Source organism: Euleptes europaea, chromosome 1 (assembly GCF_029931775.1).
Source record: "Euleptes europaea isolate rEulEur1 chromosome 1, rEulEur1.hap1, whole genome shotgun sequence".
Classification (NCBI taxonomy): Eukaryota; Metazoa; Chordata; class Lepidosauria; order Squamata; family Sphaerodactylidae; genus Euleptes; species Euleptes europaea.
The window spans coordinates 157,014,490-157,035,936 of record NC_079312.1 but is presented as its reverse complement, the minus strand read 5'-3'; the positions used below and the strand labels follow the sequence as shown (position 1 = coordinate 157,035,936).

The following is a 21,447-nucleotide window of genomic DNA, read 5'->3' as shown; positions in this document are numbered from 1 at the left end:
CTGCCGCCGCCAACAGCGCCGCCGGATTTGGCGCCCGGGGTGGCGGCTGAGGTAGAGCCGCCGAACCCCCCGCCGGCGCTAGCGCTAGCACCACCTCCTCCTCCTCCTCCTGCCGTGGCCGTGGCGGCGACGGTGCCCCCCCCTCCGCTAGGAGCAGCCGAGCTGGGCCCCGCGCCGCCGCTGTGCTTCTGAGGAGCCATGAGGGCCTCTTCGCCGGGGCGGGAGTGTGGCGGAGACCGACAGGGAAGCGGGGTGGGGGAGGGGGCCCCAGAGGCAAGGTGAGAGGAGGAGGAAGTGGAAGCGCCGCGCTTCAACTCCTTTAAGTCTCCCCACTCCGTTCTCCTCAAGCGCCCTCTCTACCCACCCAAACCCGACGGCACCGCCGCCGCTCCCGCCCCCTCCGCCGCGCGCCTATTGGCCGTCGCGATGGCGCCGTGCCGCCTCATTGGCCGACGGAGGTCCCGCCCAGGTGTGACGCCAAGGATGGCTCTGCGAGAGTTCGGTTGGACCGCGCGCTTCACCGCTGGGAGCTTTCCTTGGCCCCCCTCCCCTCGCCTTCCTCCTTTGAACTGAATTCGCGGGAAAGCGGCGCTGCTCCTCCTCTTCCCTCCCCACGCTTGCGCTGCCGAAGGGCACGATGGGAGATAATTCTTCATCAAACCAACGACTCGGGTCGAGTTGCCGCTGAGCGAGCCCGCCCGGCCGAGATTGACAGCTCCCAACCGCCAGTCCGTGTTTTGTGGAGTCCCCCCCCCCAACCCCCGTCTTTAATTAAAGGAGTGCGCGCGCGGGAACGGAGGAAGGCGGACAAGCGACCAAACTGGTGGCTTGCCCATGCTTCGGAATGACGGGGCCCTGTTTGTGGTGTGCTACTGAGAACCGCAGCCGGGGGGAGACCGCCTTTGAATGCTCTTATGCATCGAAATGGTCCTCGTCAATAGAAAGTTAGCACGTCAGCGAAGAAGAAAGCGCTAGCCCAGCATCGGTTCCGTGCTGGGCTAGTTTTCTGTTTGCAGGGAGTTGGCTGCTTTTAAGGTTAAAGAGCATTCAGAAATAGCGTCCCTCACCTGCAGTTTGGAGTGGTACAACCCATTGTGCCGCCCTATTGTGTTGCCTGAGCTACGCTTGGTCTACAGGAGAGGCACAATGAAGTGGTAGAAGTGAATCACACTGCGGCGGGGGGGGGATGGGGGGTGCGTGCCCTATTTTGTTCCTCCTCCATCTTAAAACGCCCTGTCCGGGGGGGGGGGGGAACGAAGAAAAAGTTCTAGCCAATCTATAAGCGTGTAGTGCTACTTTCTGTGTTCAAGGAATTATTTTTATTTATTTTGTCATTTATAACCCGCCCTCCCTGGCAGAAGCTGGCTCAGAGCAGGTAACATCATGTAAAAACGTCACTACACCAACAATAAGAATCTAAATTTAAAACATTAAAATCCCAATTAAAACACAAAATTACAAAGTATCAAATGGCTCCTAACCATACTCGCAATGCTGGGTGTTTGCAGCAGGTTAGTGTTGGGGAACACGGAAGAACACAATTCCTCACCTGCAGTCTAAAGCGCTCCATTCTGCCATCTGGGCATTTTTTATTACCTCATTGTGCTGTCTTATGTACACGGGGCCTCAGAAGTAGGAAACGATATTGAGGGGGAAATCGTTAGGGGGTCTTTCTTAAATCCTTCGCCTTAGACATAACCTCTCAGGCTAGTGTCTGAAAGCTGTCAGCCTCAGATTGGCAGACACATATTTTGAAACAAAAATAACAATGCTCTTTGAGAAGAAGCCCAGGTGAAAGACAATAAAACAACAACACATTCCAGAAGTACAACCCGTGGGTTGCCTTATAGCTGCATGTTCTTGGATTTAGTTAGATGATGATGATTTTTTTTATGTCCAACCTACACGGATGTAGTTATTTACCTAGTCTCAACGTGGCTTACATAAGCCACTAAATACAACAAGATAGCAAAACATGCAACCAGCCACCCCTAGATACAGATGTAGCTTACACACAACAGCCAGATGTTGCCATCTTCTGTGCGGTTGAGTCTTTGATGTGCAAGGACTGTCCCTGTGTCGGCCTCAGTGGTGGCAGTGAGAAACTGGATGGAGGGGATCCTCTGCTGGATCCAGGCACAATGGAGGGGTGCCTGACAACTGCCTCTCCTCTTTGATGGCCACGACAGTGGATCTCTTTATATTGCTTACAGGGTTTAGCAGCCATGTGATTAGTTGCCATGCAAGGCAAGACGATAATTGAAATTCAGATACGACGTTTTCCTCTCTCCTTAATGCCAGTTCTTGCATAGAACTGTATTATTTATCAATGATGGTTCTGTGTGACTAATAAGTAAACTCTGTGCTTGTAAGACTGACAATGAGCTCTGCTGTGGCTCACATGCTTTCTGCCTTGGAGTGGGTTGTGGCAAAATGCCACCTGCCAATTTAGGCAAAAACCTGCTCACTGGGTAATGTGGGAGCTGCAAACTCAAGTAAGACTGTGGTTCAGCTTCTGTAAATTAAACAGTGAATAATGCTCTGCATTTGCTATATTATACTTTGTGCTAAATGCTTCTTCCTTCCACCCACCCACGCTCTCGTTTCCTGTCAACCATATACATCACGTCCTTGCCTTGTGATCTTTTTCTTCGTTTTGTATTTGTGATGGCCTTTTCATCAGCTCTGCTTTCTTTCCCTGGTTTTCTCTCCATCTGCTGTTCCCTGAGCATCCTGTATTTTTTCATTCCAAAGCCTACACAGTCTCCTTACTTATGCCTCCTTGCTAGTGTTGCCAGCTCTGGGTTGGGAAATACCTTCAGATTTTCAGGATGGAGCCTGGGGAGGGTGGCGTTTGGGGAGGGGAAGCACCTCAGGAGGATATAATACCATAAAATCCATCCTCCAAAGCAGCCATTTTCTCCAGAGGAACTGATCTTGGCCATCTGGAGATCATTGGTAATAGCAGAAGATCTCCAGGTGCTACCTGGAGGTTGGCAACCCCACCTTGCTCCCTGCCTGTGATGGCCATAGATGTATATCTTTGTACCCCAAACAAGTTTATTTGGGGAAAATAACATCTGTAATCACATCAGCCTTGCCTGGATCTAACTCCAGCTGAGAGCCATAAGAACATAAGAAAAGCATGCTGGATCAGACCAAGGCCCATCTAATACAGCAGTCTGTTCACACAGTGGCCAACCAGGTGCCTCTAGGAAGCCCACAAACAAGACGACTGCAGCAGCATCCTGCCTGTGTTCCACAGCACCTAATATAATAGGCATGCTCCTCTGATACTGGAGAGAATAGGTATGCATCATGACTGGTATTCATTTTGACTAGTAGCCATGGATAGCCTTCTCTTCCATGAACATGTCCACTCCCCTCTTAAAGCCTTCCAAGTTGGCAGCCATCACCACATCCTGGGGCAGAGACTTCCACAATTTAACTAACGTGTTGTGTGAAGAGATACTTCCTTTTATCTATTTTGAATCTCTCACCCTCCAGCTTCAGCAGATGACCTCACGTTCTAGTATTATGAGAGGAGAATAGCTTCTCCCTGTCCACTCTCTCCATACCATGCATGCATAGTTTTATAGACCTTTATCACGTCTCCCCTTAACCGCCTTCTTTCCAAGCTAAACAGCCCTAAGTCCTTTTTACTTACTACTGTTCCAGATGTAGAGGAGACAGCATAGCATCCTTTCATTGAATTTGGAGCCAAAACATATTGAGCACCTTCTATAATATGGGATTTATGCCTTGTTTTTAAGACATTTTAAAGTTTTTTGGCAGAAAAGGAGTTAAAAAGGCACAGAAATTGTCTCCCAAACCTACGGTCATACTTACAGAGCCATCCTAAACAGTTACACCCTCCTAAGCCCTTCTGTCTTAATGAATTTAGACTGGTGTTCTGTTTAGGATTGCACTGTTAAGAAGCAGTATGATGGTCAGATTGGCAAGTGGTTCTTGAACAAAACACATCCACACAAATAAATAGGTTGACTTAGTAAAAGATGTTGGAGCAGCAGCAGTAGTCCACATTTCTGCTTACATGTATGTGTATATATTTGTATATGTAAGAAGATTTTGAATGCATTGTTACTAGTACTAGAGTTCTCTGCTGAAACTGAATAAAAGACCTCATTAGATTCCAGTATGTCTCATGAAACAGGAAGATAAGCCACTGAACATCAGAGGTTAACAAAATGTAGGCTACATCTGACTAATAAAGGGGAAAACTCCAGTTGTGCCAACTCCAGTCACTTACAGAAAGTGTCCTGCCTACCGATGTTCAAATCCAGAGGCAACTAAGAAGCAGCTCGTTTTGTTCTAAATATGAATAATAGGCAATTATGACTCAGAGAGATTCATGCACATAACCGTGTTTTGGCAGCAAATAAGATCTTGCATCTTGCCTATTCGGGGGTGGGGTGAGTGATCAGGATTCATTTGTGGTGTCAAGACAAACAAAGGAAATCTAAGCCTATTGTTTCTGCTGATGCCAGGGAGCATTATGGGGGCTGCTCTCCTTTCCCCATGTGAAGAATAATGTCTGAATATACTGCCACTGTTTTCCCCCATCACTGAGTCGCACACAGCATGGTCTTTTGGTATGCCAGCAGGTGTGCAGCTTGAAAAGTATATCAATCTTGAGTTTACAAGATAATTCTTCATTTTATGAAGAAGAACCAAGGAAAGCAATTGAACTTTTACAATGTGGCTGTTTCATCATATTGGAAGCTGGTTTAAGTAATATTTATAATTATTAAGTTGATTATTTTTCATAAATTAAGTGATATTTATTTTCTGTGATAATTGTCTCATGTTTTCATGGGAACTAGACTCAGGCAAATTGCAAGACGTTACCACGAGGACCAGCATAAGGCATTCTACTTGATATAATTGCTCAAGGAAAAATTGTTCTTCAGAAAATATATTATTAAAAGGTTGGAACAGCAATGAAACGTGTGCAACAACCGTGGGTCTCTTCCCCACCCACCCCCCGATTATCCCCCATCAGAGACTCTAACAATCCTGTGCAATCCTGTGCAGAGTTACTCCAGTCTAAGTCTCTTGAAATGTATATACTTGGATGGGAATAACTGTGCATAGAAATGCACAGCCAGGCTCTCCTATTCTTAAAAAATTGTATTGGATCATTTCCTCTAAATTTTCCTGATGTATTCAGATGATAAGCTTACAAAAAAGGCACATGGGAAGCATTTAAAGTAGATTTTCTGAAGGGGTGGGGAGAATGAAGGACATGTCAAGTTGCATTTTGATTTTCACTCTGAATCTACTGTGCAGTGTTCTGGTTAGGTCCAAGGTTTGTTTGCCTGCCTGCCATGTGTTGCATCTGTTACTTTCATCTGAATACTTTTGACAGACCATAATGTTAATTGTTCTAAGGATCACTTTGTTGGGCATTTATCAGTACATTCTGTTTAGGCATTTTTATCCCAGAAACGGCACGTTATTTTAAACACTGAGTTGCAGTTAGAATAGATATGTAATGTCACATGCTAGTTTATCTCAGTCTTTTCCATGTGTTGGTTTTTCTAACTCAATGTTTGTGTTTTTAGCAAGGAGGCTTAGGCACTCTTTGGAATTCCATTGTTCTGCTGTACACTGCTTTCTTTCTTTCTGCTCTGCTTTGAGCCTCACAGCTATGGGTCATGCAGAGGGGCTTCAGCTACGCCTGTGTGCTCATATCAGTTGTGATATTGTAAGGCTCTGACAGGCTTTAACAAGGACTTCTAATGGCCGACAGGCCAGCATGGCCACAGATTGTTACTTTTTTTGTGCACAGCCTATGCATAACTTAACATGTAAAAATATGTTAGTAGGTGAGTATTTTGACCTAAGAGTAGCTGAAGAGGTAAAAGAATATTCAAGAGGAACTCTGCATTTTCTCTTCTTGTTTTCAGAAGGCAGATACATAGAAAAAAATAACCACACCATCTCTGTCCAGCTTCACATCACATGAAGGCTAGAAATCAAGATGCTGGGTTTGGTGAACAAACACAGTAAGAGATGCAGAAACTGAGGTTTAACCCCCAAATTCACTACAGTGGTTTTTCAAATTGCTTTTGCTAAACTAAGCGTTCCTTGAGCTGAGGCATGGACAAAGCACCTGTGGATGGGTGATTTGAGCAGCGGAAAAGCCCCGCTGCTGAAGCAAAAGAGGTTCCAATGGGCCTGGGTAAGCCATCTGCAATCGCTGCCTCTTTGTATGATGACTGGCCCACAGTTAAGGGCCAAGTTGAGTGGTTGCCCAAAAAACTGCTCCATCTGCTCTCCTTCCACTTCCTGTCCAGATTTATGTGCAGCCCAATCCTATTCATGTTTACTCAGAAGAAAACTCCACAGAGGAGGGAAGGCAGCATGGTATAAGGTCAGCCCTGGTTAGTATTTGGATGGGAGACCACCAAGGAATATCAGGGTCCCTATGCAGAGGAAGGCACTGGCAAACCACCTCTGTGGGCCTTGGCAGTGAAAATAGGTTCTGGAGCCAGAGCCAATAAGAGAGAGGGACGACAATGATAAAAATTCAAGGGACCTGGCCGGACCGGTATCAGCATTCCCTAAGGTGCGGCAGCTATGGAACCCAGGACGTCTAGCAGGATCCATTGCGGCCACACACACACCCAGTGCCCTCCCTCTGCCACCCACCTGTGCACCTTTCCTGTGCCTACTCATTTCCAAGCTCTCTGGCACCTTTGTTCCTAGCTGCATTTGTTGCCCAGCACTCTTGGGGGTGCAGGTAGTACATGGGGTGGTGCTCCCTGCTGTCACAATGCCATTGGGAAAAGGGTGAGTGAATGACTAAGCACAGGTGGTGGGAGTAGGGTTGCCAGGTCCCTCTTCACAACTGGTGGGAGGTTTTTGGGCCGGAGCCTGAGGAGGGCAGGGTTTGGGGAGGGGAGGAATTTCAATGTCATAAGAGTCCAATTGCCAAAGTGGCCATTTCCTCCAGGTGAACTGATCTCTACTGGCTGGAGATCAGTTGTAATAGCAGGAGATCTCCAGCTATTACCTGGAAGTTGGCAAACCTAGGTGGGAGGGCTCATGAGTGGGCTGGAAAAAGATGCACATGGGTGGGGAATGGGAAGGGAGGTCTAAGTAGGGGTCCTCCTTGTGATTAGAGGAGCCCCTCCCCAGTACTCTGACTGGGCCCTCCCCAAAACCTGGAGCTGGCCCTAGTCATCTACACTACAGATTTTGGTTTTACACAGATTGACCAGTCATGAACTATCTGAGATTCCTGAGAACTATAGTTTGGTGATAGTGCCGAGAATTCTCTGTTGAAGTTTTCTGGTATCTCTCACAGAACGCCCTTCCCTGGGTAAAAGGACTATTGGATTAAACCTGTTGAAGGCTGGCCTTGGTTTACACCAGTGGTTCCCAACCTTTTTTTGACCAGGGACCACTAGGACTTTTTTGTTCGGTGCAGGGACCCCAAGGTTCAAAATAAAAATTCCGAGAATTTGAAAATAAACTTTAATCATAACTGTTAGTTAAACATTAAACTTAGAATAATATTTGAATATGTTTTTTTTATAATAGAAAACTGTTAATTGAAAAGATTAATTTATTATGGGTTTATAACTTTGTTTCGTGGAGCTTAATTTAGTTCTCGCGGACCCCTGGGGGTCCGTGGACCTCCGGTTGGGAACCAGTGGTTTACACATACAGCACAATGAGATGGTAAAGTTCAGGAGTGGTAGAATGGGCTGGACTACTTTTGACGGCAGGTGGGGAAACCCCAATTTTAAACGTTCCCCTGCGTGTATAGGGTGGTCCCTCCAATATGTACAGCAAACAACGGCCTGGCGCAAAACCTTTCTCCACGGTATGCTAGTTTTCTTGTTGCAGGGATCTTACGTTTAAAAAACAAAGCCGAGAGTGTTCAAATACCCCCAAGCCGCCCTCTGAAGAGTCCACCCTAGCGTCTGGGTTATAAATGTGCCTCGGTTGAAATCCAATGTACGTATTTTGCCGGAGCCAGGAATGCTGCAGTTGCACCAGGGAGCCGCTGGGCGGCCGCCGAAGGAGTTGAGTGGCCGGTCTAGGCAGTGACTCGTTCCCAGGCCACCGGAAACAAAGGTGGGGTTTATACATGTGCGTGTGCTGCCGTGCAAGGAGCTCCACCAAGAAATCCTGCGGCTTTCTCGGTCATGGCGGAGAGGATTGAACAGCGCATTGAGGACCGGATCCCCGAGCTGGAGCAGCTGGAGAGGGTCGGGCTGTTTACTCGCAAGGAGATCAAGTGAGCGCGGCAGAGGCTGCATTAAGCGTGACGGAGGGAACAACTCTGACGGTTGGGAACTTGGGACGTAGGGTTGCCAAGCTCCAGGTGGCACATAGAGATTTCCCGGAATTGCACTATATCTCCAAATTAAAGAGATCCCCATGAGAAAATGGCTGCTTTGGAGGACGAACTCCATGGCATTATAACCCACTGAGGTACCTCCTCTCCCCAAACCCCGCTGTCCTCGGATTCCACCCTCAAATTTCCAGGAATTTCCCAACCAACAGTTGGCAACCCTAGTTAGAAGGGAAACCGAAGTCTGAATGTGATCTTTGGGGCTAAGAACTTGGCTCAAAACAAGTTTGTTACAACCAGTATATAAGACGATATATTACTTTAATAAATCTAGAAGTAACTACTCCCTAATTAAATTTTCTTACTTTTTAATGCTGATTATAATCCTGGTAAAATGCATAAGTATTTTGATCGATGGTGTTTTTTTAAGTCTGTTAAGAAAGAAATATGAAGGGGCTTGTAAATGTGTAATATGTCCATTTGGGCGGCCCTGTCTCCCAATTCATGCATTAATTGATACTTGTCTTGATTCTCATATGAATGCCATGCTTATTTTTACATAGCTGGCTTCTAATTTTCAGTCTCTAAACAACTGACAATGCTAGGAACTTAAGAAATTGAAAGTCTAGGAGCATAAATAATGAAAGATTCTTCTCATCTGTCTTCACTGTTGAAGATATAGGGCAGATTCCTTCTGAACAGAGGTTTTGGGGAGGGGAGAATGAGGAACTGGGGCAAATAGTGGTAACAAGGCAGGGAGTTCTGGAACCTCTAGACAAACTGCAAACTAACAAGTCACAGGGACCAGATGGTATTCATCATAAAAAAAAGAACCTAAAAAAGGTTCTGGGGGGACCCAGGAAATTACAGGCCAGTTAGCTTAACATCTGTTCCAGGTAAATTGATGGAAAACATGATTAAAGATAGAATTGTCAAGCATATAGAAGGGCAAGCCCTGCTGAGCAAAACCCAATATGGCTTCTGTAAAGGTAGGTCCTGTCTCACTAACCTTTTAGAGTTTTTGAAAGTGTTAAGCATGTGGACAGGAATGAGCCTGTGGATATTGTGTATTTGGATTTCCAAAAGGCTTTTGACAAAGTCCTCCACCAAAGACTGCTAAGCAGACTTCATAGTCATGGGATAGGAGGACAAGTCCTCTTATGGACTGAGAGCTGGCTTAAAATAGGAATCAGAGGGTAGGACTCAATGTTCAGTTCTCACAATGGAGGGATGGGAGCAGTGGGGTCCCTCAGGGATCTGTGTTGGGACCGGTGCTTTTCAACCTGTTCATCAGTGACCTGGAGATGGGGGTGAACAGTGAGGTGGCCAAGTTTGCAGATGATACCAAATTATTTAGGGTGGTTAAAACAAAATCGGACTGTGAAGAGCTCCAAAAATATCTCTTCAAACTGGAGGAGCGGGCATTAAAATGACAAATAAGATTCAATGTGAGCAAGTGTAAAGTGATGCATATTGGGGCAAAAATTCCCAACTTCACATATACACTGATGGGATCTGTGCTGGCAGTGAAAGACCAAAAGAGGGATCTTGGGGTGGTAGTGGCTAGCTCAATGAAGATGTTAACCCAGTGTGCAGTTGCTGTGAAAAAGGTAAAATCCATGCTGGCCATAATTAGACAAGGAATAGAGAATAAAACTGCTGTTGTCATACTGCCTTTGTACAAATCTATGGTGAGACCACACTTGGAATACTGTTTACAGTTCTGGTCACCACACCTAAAAAAGGATATTGCAGAGCTTGAGAAGGTGCAGAAAAAAACAACCAAAATGATCAGGGGACTAGAGCAATGGCCCTATGAGGAGTGGTTAAAACGCTTAGGTCTGTTTAGCTTGGAAAAAAGGTGGTTAAGGGGAGACATGATAGAAGTCTACAAAATTATGCATGGTATGGAGAGAGTGGACAGGGAGAAGCTTTTCTCCCTTCTCATAATACTAGAAACCGGGGTCATCTGCCGAAGCTGTAGGGTGAGAGATTCAAAACAGATAAAAGGAAGTATTTCTTCACACAACGCATAATTAAATTGTGGAACTCCCTGCCCCAGGATGTGGTGATGGCTGCCAACTTGGAAGGCTTTAAGATAGGGATGGGGAACCTCAGGCCCGGGGGCCGTATGCGGCCCCCAAGGGCATTTTTTGGGGCCCTCAGGAGCTCTGGGGCCCCGCCGCGCAGGCGCAGCATAGGGCAGCCCTCCCTGAGGGTGTTCCTGGGGCCACGGCTTGCAGGGGTGCTGCGGCGCCCTTTGGACCTCCTCTCGCCGACAGATGGCTGTCGGTTGGCGAGAGGAGGGGGAGGGACGCTTCCCCCAAGGTAGCCCCCTATAGCCGCAGCGTGCAGGAACGCCGGGGCACAGTGTAAGCCCCTCTTGCTGTCTGTTGGCTGTTGAGCAGCGAGGGGGGGGAAGAGGCCCACGGCTCCTGGTGGCAGAGCATGCACGCAGGAGCCGATCGGGCTTCAGGGGGCCTTTTGTGGACTCTGGGATGGGGAGGGCATGAAGTCTGGGGCCAGGTCGTGTGGGGCCGGTGTGTGTGTGTGTGTGTGTGTGTGTGTGTGTGAAGGCTTTTCTCTTTTCCCTCTCTTTCTTTGTCTGTCTCCCTCCGTCCTTTTCTTTCTCCCCTTTCCATTTCTTTCTCCCTCTCTCCATTTTCCTCTTTCTGTTTTCCTTCCTTCCTCCCTTGCCGATCAACTGCGGGCTGCGCCTCCCTGGCGCCTCATTTGCTCGGGCCCACTGCTGGCTGCCCTTTTGCCGGGGGGGGGGAGAGAACCGGGGGAGCCCTCCAGGCCTTCTCTGCGTGGCCTCCCCTGGGGTTGCCAACCTCCAGGTGGTGGCCAGAGACCTGGCAACCCTAGCCTCTCCCCCCCCCTCCGGGAGATCTACACCTGGTATGGCCCCCGAATGATGTTATAAATGTGCAAATGGCCCTTGGCAGGAAAAAGGTTCCCCACCCCTGCTTTAAGAGGTAACATGTTCATGAAGGAGAGGGCTATCCATGGCTGCTAGTCAAAATGGATACTAGTTATGATGCATACCTATTATCTCCAGTATCAGAGGAGCATTCCTATTATATTAGGTGCTGTGGAACACAGGCAGGATGCTGCTGCAGTTGTCTTGTTTGCAGGCTTCCTAGAGGCACCTGGTAGGCCACTGGGTGAACAGACTGCTGGACTTGATGGACCTTGGTCTGATCCAGCATGGCTTTTCTTGTGTTCTTATGAAACCATTGCTTGATTCAGCTTTCTTTTAAGTGTGGTTTGGTCAAAGGAAACCCAATCTTAAACTAGAACTGCAAAGTTCTTCAGAACCAGAGTCTCCCCCAGAGTCTCCCCCAGCATTAGGAATCCATATAGTGTTTCAGGCTATATTAAAGCCCTAGATTCTCATTAAAATTTGCTGATTGTGCTGTAGCCATTTCTTCCTCAAACAGAGATGTGCAAGATGATTTTCTGTTATAATCTGTTCAAGTTGTTAATATAATACCAATCCTGAGAGTACTTGCACTGCAGCCATGCACAGTGCAGCAACGGCGCACCTGAGCTGCCTCTTAAGAGGCTTGCTGCGCTGTGGGCAGCTCTGCAAATTTGGCATTTTAAACAAAATAACGAGGGGTGGGAGAGAGCTGGGGGGCAGGTGGGTTGCCCTCACCACACACCAGGGGATCATGGCGGCCCAACACCTGTAGCCCAGCACACAGTGGCAGCCATTGGGGGAATGGGCCTGCGACTGTACACCACTTGCTGGTCCTGAATCCCCGCACTGCAAGTATGACCCCCAGAACCCTAGTTGCCCCTAAACATCAGATGACAAAGCAGGCTGGGCGGAGGCTGGGGGGGGAGGGAGGGCCGGGGGTGTGGGGGGAAGCGGCAAAGCCGTTGCTGCTGCCTGGTTGAGAGGAGCACAAGAGCCACCTGGCCCGCGAGAGCTGCTGTCCTTGGTGGTGGTGGGGAAGCAGGACGAAAAGAGTACCTGTATTGGCAAGGGCATCTGACGTACCTGCAACGTAACTTGAGTGGGAGAGCTGAGTGGGATTTTTCTCTCCCAGGTGAGTGTTTGAGGAAAGTTCCAACCCTTTTGAGCACAATGTTCTCCCTGTGCTCTTGCCACCACCATGAGTGTTGTACCATGAGTCCCCACGGCAGGGAGCTGACGGGCAGCATCCCAAACCACGTGTACCTCACCTGCCGGAAGGTGAGGGGATCATTGCTTGTGAAGGGGTTGGTGTTCCGCTATTGGGCGCCGCTGTGGAACCTGGCCCCCTTCCACATTGGAGAGCTACTTGGTCGACATCCCAAGCAGCCTGGGCCCTGGGGGCGTGGCTGCACCAAAGGGGGAGGGAACTGTCAAACACCTATAATGGGACTCTTATGGGCTGCACTACATTTTTGGCAGGCGTAACTTTACGCCTAAAAAAGTGGGTTCCTGGCCCGAAAGTCTTCAGTGAGCTATCCAATTCTGCGCCAGCCCCGGGAATGCCCCCTTTTGCCCTGATGCAGGCCCCTGTGCCGGAGATATACTACCGCAGGGGCTGGGCTGGCGCCCATGTGTTGTGCAGCTCCACTGCTCACTGGCATAAGTGCCCCCTTATCATGGCACAGAGTGGTACGGACGCTGGCATGCTTCAAGCCCCCCTTTTCAGGATTGCATAGTTAAAGCTCACTTTCAAATTGAAGTTATTTTCATTTAATCTTGGAAATAATTTGGAGAATTAATTCAAAATACTTGAAGTTAATTGTAGTTGCCAGTTTAATATAGCAAAGTCATGAGAAGCTGATTTAATAAAAGTCTGTTTCTAGACCCCTTACAGAGAAATGCTTGCAAGTATGGAGGCAGTGTGTGATAAAAGGCAGGAAGTAAGGGATCAGGTCGGATTGTATTTAGGGATTGGGATGTTATACGGAATATATACTTTTCTGGTGGTCTTCATGTTGAACACAATTTGTTATGTCCCTTATTTGTTTAGCCTTCTTCCCCACCCCCCTCTACATTTCCCATCAAAAACTTGCACATTCAGAAAGGACATCTTTATACACAGAATATAACATAAGGAGAGACCTGCTGGATCAGGCCAAAAATCCATCTAGTCTCGCATTCTGTTTTCCAAAGTGGCCATGTGAGTGTCTCTGGGAAGCCCCCAAGCCGAGCATGAAGTCAGTGGCTTTGTTGCATTGCTGCCTGCCACTGGTGCCCAGGGAACATGACAAGCATAGAAAATGCAGGCATTTACAGCCCATTCCTGAAAATTGGGCCGAAAGTCTTCAGGAGACGGCGTGACCTTGCTGCCAGCGTAAGTGCGTGTAATCGCGTGTTTAAACGCACTTATGCTGGCAGCGAGGCCAGTCCTGCTGGCAGCAGAGTGCTGCGGGACTGCGCCTCCCTCCTACTCCGGCGCGGCCTCTCGGCGCAGCCCCCCTACGCTGAGAGGCCACGCCGGCACAGGGGGGCATTCCGGGGGGAGGAGCTGCTGGGTAGGCGGCTTCCTATCCTGTTTCGGCCCTCGCCGCTGGCGCCGGAACAACAGTGCTGCGCCTGCTTTTTAGCAGGCGCAGGCTTGCTGTTCCCTATGGGGTGAAAACCCCCAGGAAAACAAAAAAAGGGGCAAAGCGCCTTTTATTTGTTCTGCAGTGTGCGCGATTCGGCTTAGGCGCCACTGCGCCTCTTCCCTGCTGACTCCGCACGCCGCATTTTCAGGAATTGGCTGTTAGTTATGGCTGATATTTATAGATAGGCTTATCCTCCATTAATGTACTTCATCCCATTAGAAGTATATCATCAGAATAAATTAGAGTTGAATACGTTCAAGCTGATATTTTGTTCTCCTGAGAACCTTTGTAGCACAAATCTGGACAGTAGATGACTGTGTGTAGCAGCAGTAGGAAAGATGTACAACAGGGGCCCCTGATCATGTTGAACGTGTGGGCGCTTTTGAGAGCAGGTAGCAGGTGCCATAATGAAATGGCTGATATGGAGGTCCAGTCACAAAATGTTGGTGGGATCCAAGCCAAGTGTTGTCCTATGATGGAGGCAGCAGTTTCAAAGTTGGTGCTCCCTGTGAACATAAACATGATGCATCCTAGGCTTTTCTGAACTATCTGCTACAAGTGGGGTGAAGCCAGGTTTGGCTGTTTGTTTTGGCAAAGAGATGTTTTAGGTAAGAAGCCAGTTGGGTGCTAGGAAAAAAAATGTTGGGTGCTGTCATATTTATGGGCGCCTTGTAGGGGATACTATTGTAGAAGAATGAAAAGGGAAAGAGAGAGATGAATACTTTCAAATATTGGCTATCATTTGATTTCTTGACATGTGAGTATAATTACTGGAATTTAGAAATAATATGTGTTCTGTATGTAGCCATGGATAGGTGTATGTCAATCCAGTCAATACCAGTTGTCATATTTAAAAATGCAAAATTTTAGAAGAGGTTTTTATAAAATGATGGAGTGAAGCTATATTGTATGGATATGAACCATGACAGGATGCTACCTTCTTACATTCCTGTAGAGCAGTTATTAAGAAGACCTCAGCCCTTGAATACAAAATACAGCGGAGAGCGCTTCATAAGGAGGATTTTATCAGTTATATTCAGGTAACTTTCCTGAGTAGAGTTCTGGTCTCTTGATATTTATCTCGGTTCTCTCTTTATGTCAGTTGCTTTTGTCTTTTTCTCCATCCTTCATTACACAACTCAAGGAAGATGGATTAGTGGCTGCTGTACAGTTTGGCTTATGAAGAATTCTGGCCTCTGATCATTCTGGCTATGGGGTGTCCTGTCTTGTGGATGCTTGAGCAAATCGTTTCAATCCCAGTTCTGTAGACACTTACAGCTAGGCTTAAATGTCTTGTATAGCTATAGGAATGCAGAAGGTCATGTGCATTAAGAAAGAATCACGTGCATTAAGAAAGAACTCTTGGTACTGGGCAACTTTATTAGTTTAGCCCCTGTTAATTGGAATTCTACTATGATGAGACTAGATTGTGTTATATCAGAGGTGCTGGTAAGAAAAGAAATCTATTAAGTGAATTATGTCCAAGAGACTCAAGCCAGCCTGCTGTGCCACCGGCTCCAGGAGTGCCCATTGTATAAAAGAAAGGAAGAAAACCCAGCCATTCCTGGCAACATGTTGGCAGAATGGGGCCTCAAGGTTCTGCTGATATACTTCTATCTTTAGGACAAATGTGACTTAGTTAACATGGTGTTTTCAGTCTTCAATAGAAAGTATATAAATACATCATACAAATTATTTTATCTGTGTGTATATATATCTAATTCATGGATAAAATTTGTTGCTGGGATTAATTAATATGTTGGCTTCCCCTCCCCCCACTCTTGTTTCCCAGACAGCCTCCTGTGCGCATTTGTCTAAATGATAAGTGCGTGGGCTTGGCATACTATCTACTCAGTCTTATGTAATCCTGCTATTCTTACTCTAATCGTTTTTCCTTCCTAGTATGAAATCAATCTGTTGGAACTGATTAAGAAAAGAAGATCGGTAAGTCGGCAAATAACTGTAAATTTGCAGATGTGATTGGGGGATTTTAAAAGACTGCAATGATAGTAATTGTGTCTTTCCCCTCCCCTTAGCGCATTGGCTACTCGTTTAAGAAAGATGAGATTGAGTACTCCATTGTGCAGCGAATACATGGCATCTTCAAACGTGCCACAACAAAATGGAAGGTAAGCCTGTTTTCTTCCATAGAAACTGGTAGTTTTGTATAATGTCTTGTATACCATGACATCAGAAAAACAAAATACATGTGAGCATTTAACTAACCTGGTTTATGTCATCCAGACTGATATGCCTCTTATTTCTTAAAAAAGGGTGTTTCATTGCTAAAAATAGAATAACCACAATAGGATGGCATGGGACTGTTTTTGGTCAACTAAGTATGGTGAAGATGTGGGGGCTGGCTGGCTTATTGAGCTTAGAGGGCTAGATTCCCAGCTGCCATGCTGCTCTGGGCCAAACCGCTGTCCCAGACACAGTGTCACTGCTGCCCCTCATACTTGGGCTGAAGAATCCTCACAGCTCTCAATGAGAGAGGTGACAAAGGATTTCAGCAAAAGGCAGAATCTTCTGATGTGCCCTCTCATTTTATTCTGAGGCAAGCATTTGTGCTTCAAAGCACTATGTGTAGTTCAGCTTCTGATTGGACAAGCCCCCTGTTTGAAAAAGCTGTGGCAACAGCCGTCAGGTCAGCAGGACTTTTCTTCTACGCAAAGCTGCTTGTGGCTGTCAGGAAGAGAAGGATCTGAGAAGAGAGGTCAGAGCTTCCAGTCAACAGCTGAGCCTCAATGAGGGAGCCCTTCTTCTGTCTGTCAACACTCAAGTGTGTGTGTGGCAAGGGGGAGTAGGAAGACAAGCAATAGTGACAGCAGTTGGTTTAGCACAGGGGTGGGGAACCTTTTTCCTGCCAAGGGCCATTTGCACATTTATAACATCATTCGGAGGCCATACCAGGTGTAGATCTCCCCGTGGGGGGCGGAGAGGCTAGGGTTGCCAGGTCTCCGGCCACCACCTGGAGGTTGGCAACCCCAGGGGAGGCCACGCAGAGAAGGCCTGGAGGGCTCCCCCGGTCCTCCCCCCCCCTCCCAGGCAGGAGGGCAGCCAGCGGTGGGCCCGAGCAAACGAGGCGCCAGGGAGGCGCAGCCTGCGGTCGATCAGCAAGGGAGGAAGGAAGGGAAGGAGGAAAAGGGAGAGCGGGAGAAAGAAATGGAAAGAGGGGGAGAAAGAAAAGGACGGAGGGAGACAGACAAAGAGAGAGACAGAAAGAGAGGGGGAGAGAAAAGTCTTCCCCCCCCCCCACACACACACCCGCTGGCCCCATGCGACCTGGCCCCAGGCTCCATGCCCTCCCCGCCTCAGAGCCTCTTCCCCTCCCCCTCTCGCTGCTCAACAGCCGACAGACAGCAAGAGGGGCTTACAGTGTGCCCTTGCGTTCCTTCACGCTGCAGCTATAGGGGCAACCTTGGGGGAAGCGTCCCTCTCCCTCCTCTCGCCGGCCAACAGCAGTCAGTCGGCGAGAGGAAGTCCAAAGGGCACCACAGCACCCCTGCAAGCCATGGCCCCAGGAACACCCTCAGGGAGGGCCGCCCTACGCCAAGCCTCCTCGGCGGGGCCCCGGAGCTTCCGAGGGCCACAAAAAATGTCCTCAGGGGCCGCATATGGCCCCTGGGCCTGAGGTTCCCCATCCCTGGTTTAGCAGGAGGCTTGGAGAGAATAAAAAATGGTAAAGGTCCCCTGTGCAAGCACCGGGTCATTACTGACCCATGGGGTGACGTCACATCCCGACATTTACTAGACAGACTTGGTTTGCAGGGTGGTTTGCCAGTGCCTTCCCCGGTCATCTACACTTTACCCCCAGCAAGCTGCGTCCTCATTTTACCAACCTCAGAAGGATGGAAGGCTGAGTCAACCTTGAGCTGGCTACCTGAAACCAACTTCCGTCGTGATCGAACTCAGGACATGAGCAGAGCTTGGACTGCAGTACTGCAGCTTACCACTCTGTGCCATGGGGCTCTTCTTGTAGAGAATACTAGAGGTAAAATTATCCAGTGTGGAATGAGAATCCAGATGCCACCCTTTCAGTCATCCCTTCCTTCATTTCCAACCCGCTGACTGCTGAAGAAGCCCTCTTTCCAACATGTGCAGGGGTCCTCCTCTTTCTAAAAGCATATCTGTGCAGCTTCCTCAGCCAGGTTGCTGCATATTATTTGAATTGTATATTGTTCTGGGTTTGAATAGTAAGATGCTTTGGGAGCCAGTATGACTGCAAAAGAAGGGCATAAAAATGATCAGTTGTTCTGGTTTCCATGCGAGGCCCTTGCCAAGTTCAAAGAAACACCTTGTGTGGGGCTTTGTAGCCCCTGACGTGCTTTTCACTAGCAGGTACTCCTTGTAAAATGAGCAGATGCCTAGCAGGCCTCTGCAATGAGCCATATCCACTCATAGCACTGCTGGGAGAGAGGCCTTGGAGGCTCAGTGGCTTCTGTGTGGACACAATCTAAATATTTTCCATGAATGAGTGTTTGTTTAATGGGAGGGGTCTAATGCCAAAATGTGTCTGCTCTGGTTTCATTTTTTTAAAGTCACGAGCCGGATAGTTCAGATGCTTTTGGGTGTTATGAAATGCTCACAAGTGAATGCACAGTGACTGCTTGGCCCAGTGCATAACTTTCTGGGTTTGGGTCTATGGCTTCAGTTCTCAGCTTACCCTGGCCTTGTGTTGAGTTATCATCTCTGTCCTTACCTGTCAGTTCATTGAGTTGCAGAACAAGACAGCTCTCCTTCCAAACTTATACAGGCCTCTAAAGTCATGGGTGGGAATCTCTGCTGTGCCATATTTAACAGCTATCACCTTCTCTAAATACCGATGGCCTTTCTCTAGAGCTCAGTTTAATGCCTTTCCATCAGCTCTGCTTAGTGGAAGATTCCAACGCTGGCCTATGGAGGCACGGTTATGGCCCTGCAGTGCCGACACGACTGAGTCAATTGCTCATATTTTACTAAACTGAATTCTATAGGGATGTCAGAAATTGCCTAATCTCACCTCTGCTGTCCAGGTTCCCTGGATACACTAGCCACTCTAGTTATGATAGTATCTTCATGGTGAATTTTCTGCTTGAAGATAAGAATCCTACCCTCTCACATATAGTGTCAAAGTTTTGTTATATTGCTACCAGAATACAGAGATCGTTGTTGCTATGTGAAACAGCTTGCTAATTGTCAGTGGTGAATAAGCATGGTCTGTCTGCAGGATCAGCATAAAGATAAGACTAAATATTTGTAGTTGTAATGCCATACAAAACAATAGCAGGGAAGCGGTGAAGGTTGAGAAATCTACAGTGGCTCTCGGCGAGCATATCGGGCAAGGGGGTAAGGTTGTCTTGACCTGGTGGCCTTGCTGCTTCCTCTGCTTAGTCTCTTCAGTCCTTGCAGAGTCCCATTGTTAGAGGTGATAAGCAGATTGAGCATTTTGCCGAAAGTGTATTGGGTTGTTCTTGGTGACTGGGTTTACCTGGCCTTGGGTATGCATTTCATTGATAGAGGGAAAGACGGGGATGAAGTGAATGAGGCCTTTCACAGAAGGTGTCCTTAGTGGCTGCCCCAAAACGTAGGCAGCTCCCCACAGAAACACCAATGAGCATGTGTTGTGCTCCCCACGGAAACAGTGATGAGGTGCTGTGAGGCCCTTCTTTGGGCGTTGGCTTATCAATAAGGCAAAGGTTTGTTTATTTAGATATTTATAACCTGCTTTTTCCCAATAGAAACCCAAAGCTGCTTACAACATCATTCTCCCTTCCTCTGTTTTATCTTCATAACAATAACTCTGTGAGGTAGGTCAGGCTGAGAGAGAGTGACAGGTCCATGGTAACCCAGCAAGCTTCCACAGTAGAGCAGGGGCTTATAGGTCTTCCAGATCCTCATCCGACACTAACCACTATTAATACTGGGTCATATGAAGTGTTTGGTTTAAATTTTCATTTTATTTCAAATTAAATGAGATTCTAAAAGATCTTTTTATTTGCTGTGATAGGGTAGGCTGTAAAGTCCAGTGAATAACTCAAGCAGAGAGAACAGAAGAGCTGCAGCGCAGGGGACCTGTTGCACACTTTATGACTTCAGAGCATGCCTGTACATGTTCCATTGGCATACAGTGGTTGTAAGGGGAAGCTTGTTCTTCTACTTCTGGAGGAGAGTGCCAGAATCGACTGTCACCTAAGTGTAATAAAGGGAGGCTCCTTCACGTCTCCGCTTCTTCTGCAGATTGTGAGATTTTGATTGTGTTCCTGTGTTGCTCCCAATTCTTTTGCTGCTGGTTGTTACAGGAAGGCTTATTGTGTGTGAGGTGAATGGTATATAGAAAGCAGCGCTTGTGTGCTCAGCTGTTTCTTTTTCCCTTTGCTTCATCCCAATAGGATGACATTCAGCTGTGGCTGTCTCATGTTGCGTTTTGCAAGAAATGGGTGAGTATTTGGGCATGGCTTTTCCCATTCAGGCTGCATCAATTGAGATAACACACCACGAGGGACAGCAGCACAAAACAGGAGAAAGAACTAGAACTGTTGCTGCTGTAGGATATTTTATTCCCGGTGGAGAATCCCAATGCTCTTTCCAGAAAATCAGCTGTCAGAGGAATGTAAAATGTCAGTGTATTAGTTTGCTACCCAGAGAGATGATACCACCTGTATCTGGCATTCACCACTGAGTAGAATTGATAAGCCATTGAGCTTCTTCCAGGGAAATACTGGGTGCAGTCTTGACACTGATGAACAACCTGACCAAAAGGATTGAAACTGATTGAAATTTTGATTTGTAGCACCAAATGACCCTGTCCTGGATGCCCGAGGCTAGCCCAATCTCAGAAGCTTAGCAGGGTCGACCCTGGCTAGTACTTGGATGAGAGACCACCAAAGGAAGCCCAGGGTTGCTATGCAGAAACAGGCAGTGGCAAACCCCCTCTGTTGATCTCTTGCTTAGAAAACCCAACATCAGGGGTCCCCAATACATAGCCTGCAGGTGCGCCCGCAGATACCTTTTCTTGTGCCCGCAGATGCTTGCTGGGGATGTGGCAGATGTGGCAGATTTGAAAGTGTTTGTTTTAGCACATGGATTTTGACTGGATGTTTGTTTTAACACATGGAAGAGAGCTTTTCTCTGTCCCACTGACCTGGCTCAAGTAACTTCTTTGATCTGCTACAGCCCTTATGGCTCTCTTTTTGTGTGGCTTTGTCATTCCTGTAGCTGATGACACTCACACTTTCTCCTTCCTTCAAATGCTATTTGATATAGGATCTTTTCTTTCACCTCCCTGCCTGGCTGGTTTGGACGGTTCTTCTGGAGCTAACTTGAAGGGGGGGGAGGAAAGCCCTCCCCCTCCTAGCCAGTTGTCTTCTTTTCCTTCCGAGCAGCAGCACACAGGAGAAGTACAAAGGCTCCTACCTTGGGGAGGGGGCGAGAAAATGCACATTTAATATTTTTCTGTTTTCTACACTTGTCAAAATGAATGGGGAACCTAGGACAAAAACCAGGACCTACTATTTAAATTCTGACTGGGAAGAAAGATACTGTTTTGTGGATATGAAAGGCAAAGCCGTGTGCTTGTTGTG

The 21,447-nt window shown here is 47.5% G+C and overlaps 1 protein-coding gene across 1 annotated transcript in view; it reads left to right on the top strand.

The window, feature by feature from the left end:
• Nucleotides 1-8,166: 8,166 nt before the first annotated feature.
• Nucleotides 8,167-21,447, top strand: part of UTP6 (UTP6 small subunit processome component) — a 47,668-nt gene continuing 34,387 nt past the window's right edge. Inside the window, exons 1-5 of the mRNA XM_056852252.1 lie at nt 8,167-8,272; nt 14,841-14,925; nt 15,788-15,829; nt 15,922-16,014; nt 20,257-20,304. Of these exons, the coding sequence (XP_056708230.1) occupies nt 8,181-8,272; nt 14,841-14,925; nt 15,788-15,829; nt 15,922-16,014; nt 20,257-20,304 (360 nt within the window). The 5' untranslated portion in view covers nt 8,167-8,180. The remainder of the gene's footprint in view (nt 8,273-14,840; nt 14,926-15,787; nt 15,830-15,921; nt 16,015-20,256; nt 20,305-21,447) is intronic.